General features: G+C 44.4%; 1 protein-coding gene across 1 annotated transcript in view; it reads left to right on the top strand.

Moving 5' to 3' along the window:
- Positions 1-3,711, top strand: part of plxnb1b (plexin b1b) — a 169,376-nt gene that overhangs the window by 56,386 nt on the left and 109,279 nt on the right. Inside the window, exon 4 of the mRNA XM_037679067.1 lies at positions 582-764. Within this exon, the coding sequence (XP_037534995.1) occupies positions 582-764 (183 nt within the window). The remainder of the gene's footprint in view (positions 1-581; positions 765-3,711) is intronic.

The raw sequence follows: 3,711 nt of genomic DNA, 5'->3' as shown, positions 1-3,711 counted from the left end.
ACATAATTTCGCTCCACCACATGTACCACATGAGGTGCGAATGACAATAAAGAAACTCTGACTCTGACTCTGACTTATCTTAAGTTCAGGCCATCCATAACACCAGAACAGCCAGTAATATGCTGTCTGTCCAAACTAATGTCTTTCAGGAGTCACAGCTCTCAGGTTCATTGCCTTTCTCTCTCCTCGTTCAGAGGAGCAGGGATCCTGATCTGAAATGTTGCTTGTGGAAACAAATTTCTCTTGTCACCGGTTAAGACTCCCTTCTCTAAAACTTTGAAGACACAAACAAATCTTGTGAAGCTTCATTGTCACTGTGTTCCAGCGATGGCTTGTTCCCATACCCTAAACCCATGCAGTGAACCCTGCAGGGATTTTAAAGTCAGACCACTGCACGAGGACTTCTGGTCCACTTTAGGGCCTGGCTTCCTTCCAGACAGAATCCCAGCAGATCAGTGGTGGGGTTCTCTTTAAAGACAAAACAGCTTCTGTGGTTTATCTTTAAAAGCATTTTATATCCAGTAGGATGTGTGAACCTGTGTTCATGACTGTGTTTTGTTTTTCTTTTCCTGGATCACCAGAACACCTTGGGGGCCTACCCCTGTGGTTCTGACCACACTCCCAGCCCCATGGCCAGTTGGGTCGCCGTTGAAGCGAAGACGATATTGGAAAGCCCATCGGCCCGTTTCACCGCTGTGGCCGTCAGCGTGAGGCCGGGACATACCATCGCCTTCCTGGGAGACTCCAAGGGGAATTTGCACAAGGTACCAGACCCGTTTGGATTTCAGACAGACAGGTGCTCACATTACAGAGATTATTCTCTTCATGCCAGAAGTTAGAAGGGATTATCTGGGATGATTTGGTGATTTTTAATTTGGCCTTAATTGGATAAAAAGTGTTGAGTGTTGGCTTCTGTTCTGGTTTGGTGATTTACAGTTTGTCTTTTCTCTGTTCTTCTCCTGATATTTATTTTGTTTTTATTTGTTTTTTCTGGTTGATATCTAAAATGAACACAACACAAAAATAATTTGCAGATTTATGAAGCTTGTCAAGCTGCATATTTTCACCAGTTGACTAAAGGTGGAAGGTGGGCCCTAATGTTTGAGATTTCATGTATGGGTACATTTATCTGTCTGATAGCAAAATATCTCAGGACCCACTGGACAGATTTAAAAGAAACATTTTAAAAGTAATCAGTAGATGTACTTCTACAACTGATTAACTTCTAGTCAACGTAATTCAAGATGGCCACCCCAGCTCATCCGTCTTAGCAAACTCTAAAATGGCTCCAACTTTGTCCCTTCTTAAGCTAAAGCTTGTTCTGGTAGTAGCTGAGTGTCATCTTCAATGCACACTCTGATGTTGCACAACATTACTTTCAAAATTAGATCAAACATCTACCACTCCATTTCTCAACATCACATGGGTTTAGTTTCAACCTCTGCAGACTAATGTGTCCTTCAAGGAATGCTCAGCCTATAATCTTTCTCCAGATTAGTTCTTTTATTGCTACAAAAATGTGCTGTTCGATAAATCAGAGGACCCAGCTTTTCTCTCTCACACAAACCTGCAGATTTCCTGGATGTTTTCAGGACTCCACATTACCAAACTATAAAAGGTGTCTCAAAAGATTCAGCCCACAAAAAGAGCAAACAAAGAGGGAAGCTGCAGGTGGAGACAGAGCATCTGCTCTATGGGCTGGGCCCACTGGGCCCGCGTGTTCTGGCCAAGAACACCCACCCAGTCAGGCTCAGGCATGCCCACCTATAGACAGACTGCAGGGCTCAAATATCAAAACTCCATCAGAGCAGTAATTACCATATTTTCCGGTTTGTAAGCCGCTACTTTTTTCACAGGCTTTGAATTTCGCTGCTTATACGTTGCTATGGCTAATTTATGTTTTGTTTAGTTTTTTTAGGACAGGCTAACAAGTTTCCTGCTGCCAAAACCGTCTAGCCTTGTAACACCCGGGCGGTCACAGAGTAAAGACAAGGCTGGTTATTTATACCTTTCCATCTTTGTCTCGGTCTCTGAATTTGTTTAGTGTGTGCACAAATGCAGAAGGAACGAAATCAGGACTCTGCCAGTCCAGTGATGCCTCCCCTGTAAAGAAAACACATGTATACGTTTGTTTATTAGCAACTAGCTAACAGCTATAAATTGTGGGTCTACGCTTTACAAACAACTGTTGATAACAAGAGTTTCTATTGAAATAAAAGTATAGACACACAGCCTTACCTGATATAAAATGGGCACCGCAGACTCGTGCAGTCCAATCCACCAGTTTGACAGCCTGAAGCCACAGCTGCCTTCGGTGGCTCTGAAACAGTCGATTAGTGTGGTTCCAGATGTTTTCAAACATGCAGCAGTTCATCCGTTAATTAAGAAACCTGGACTTGACCCTTCAACCTGCTCAAACTTCAGACCAATCTCAAAACTTCCCTTCCTGTCCAAAATCCTGGAGAAAATAGTTTTTATTCAATTAAACAAGTTTTTGAATGAGAACAGAATGTTCGAGATTTTCCAGTCTGATTTTAAGCAACTCCACAGCACTGAAACAGCATTAGTGAGGGTTTGTAACGACATTATGATCTCAAACGATTCTGGTCAGTTTGTGGTACTTGTGCTCCTGGACCTTACTGCTGCTTTTGATACTGTTGACCACAGTATCCTTATATCATGGCTGGAACAGTGGGTTGGGATCACAGGTGCTGCATTAGAATGGTTCCACTCATACCTGAGTGGCAGGAGATTCTGTGTCAAGGTTGGTAACAATGTATCCGCCTCATTACCTCTTTCTTGTGGGGTCCCACAGGGTTCGATTCTTGGACCCCTTCTGTTCTCACTTTATTTGCTCCCACTGGGGTCCATCCTGAGGAAACATGGTCTTTCATTCCATTGCTATGCTGATGACCACCAGATCTACCTGCCTGTGAAACCAGCGAGTGTTTGCTCCATTCACCCTCTGTTAAAATGTCTGGACGACATTAAGGCCTGGATGGCTTCAAATTTCTTAAGTTTTAACAATGAGAAGACTGAAGTCATTGTTTTTAGCCCTAGCTCAACTGCCACCACTGATCCTGTCAACCTGGACTCTCTTCAGCCATATCTGAAGCAGTCTGGTAAAAATCTCGGGATGGTTTTAGAATCTGACTTCAAGTTTGACAAACAAATCAACTCTGTTCTACAGAAAAGCTTCTTCCAACTCAGACAGGTAGCTAAACTCAAGCCAGTGTTGTCCAGACCCGACCTTGAGAAACTAGTCCACGCCTTTGTCACGACCCGATTGGACTATTGCAACGCACTGTATGCTGGGATCAGCCAGGCCTCCATCTCACGTCTTCAGCTCGTCCAGAATGCTGCTGCTCGGCTTTTAACCGGAACTCGTAGGTCTGAACATATTACTCCAGTTCTGTCCTCCCTTCACTGGCTCCCTGTTCGTACGAGGATAGTCTTTAAAATTCTTCTGTTGACCTTCAAATGCTTAAATGGCCTCGCACCCTTTACCTCTCTGAGCTTCTGGAACCTTACGTTCCCTCTCGGGCCCTGAGATCATCAGATCAGCTGCTTTTGGTTGTTCCAAAAACAAGAAGCTCAGAGGAGATCGGGCTTTTTCAGTCATGGGCCCCAAACTCTGGAACAACCTGCCCCCCAACATCAGGCTGGCCACCTCCCTTCAACCTGCCCCCCAACATCAGGCAGGCCACCTCC

Source organism: Nematolebias whitei, chromosome 7, assembly GCF_014905685.2.
Source record: "Nematolebias whitei isolate Nwh7 chromosome 7, NemWhi1, whole genome shotgun sequence".
Taxonomy (NCBI): Eukaryota; Metazoa; Chordata; class Actinopteri; order Cyprinodontiformes; family Rivulidae; genus Nematolebias; species Nematolebias whitei.
The sequence above is the reverse complement of the archived record's forward strand: the minus strand, read 5'-3'. Positions and strand labels throughout refer to the sequence as shown.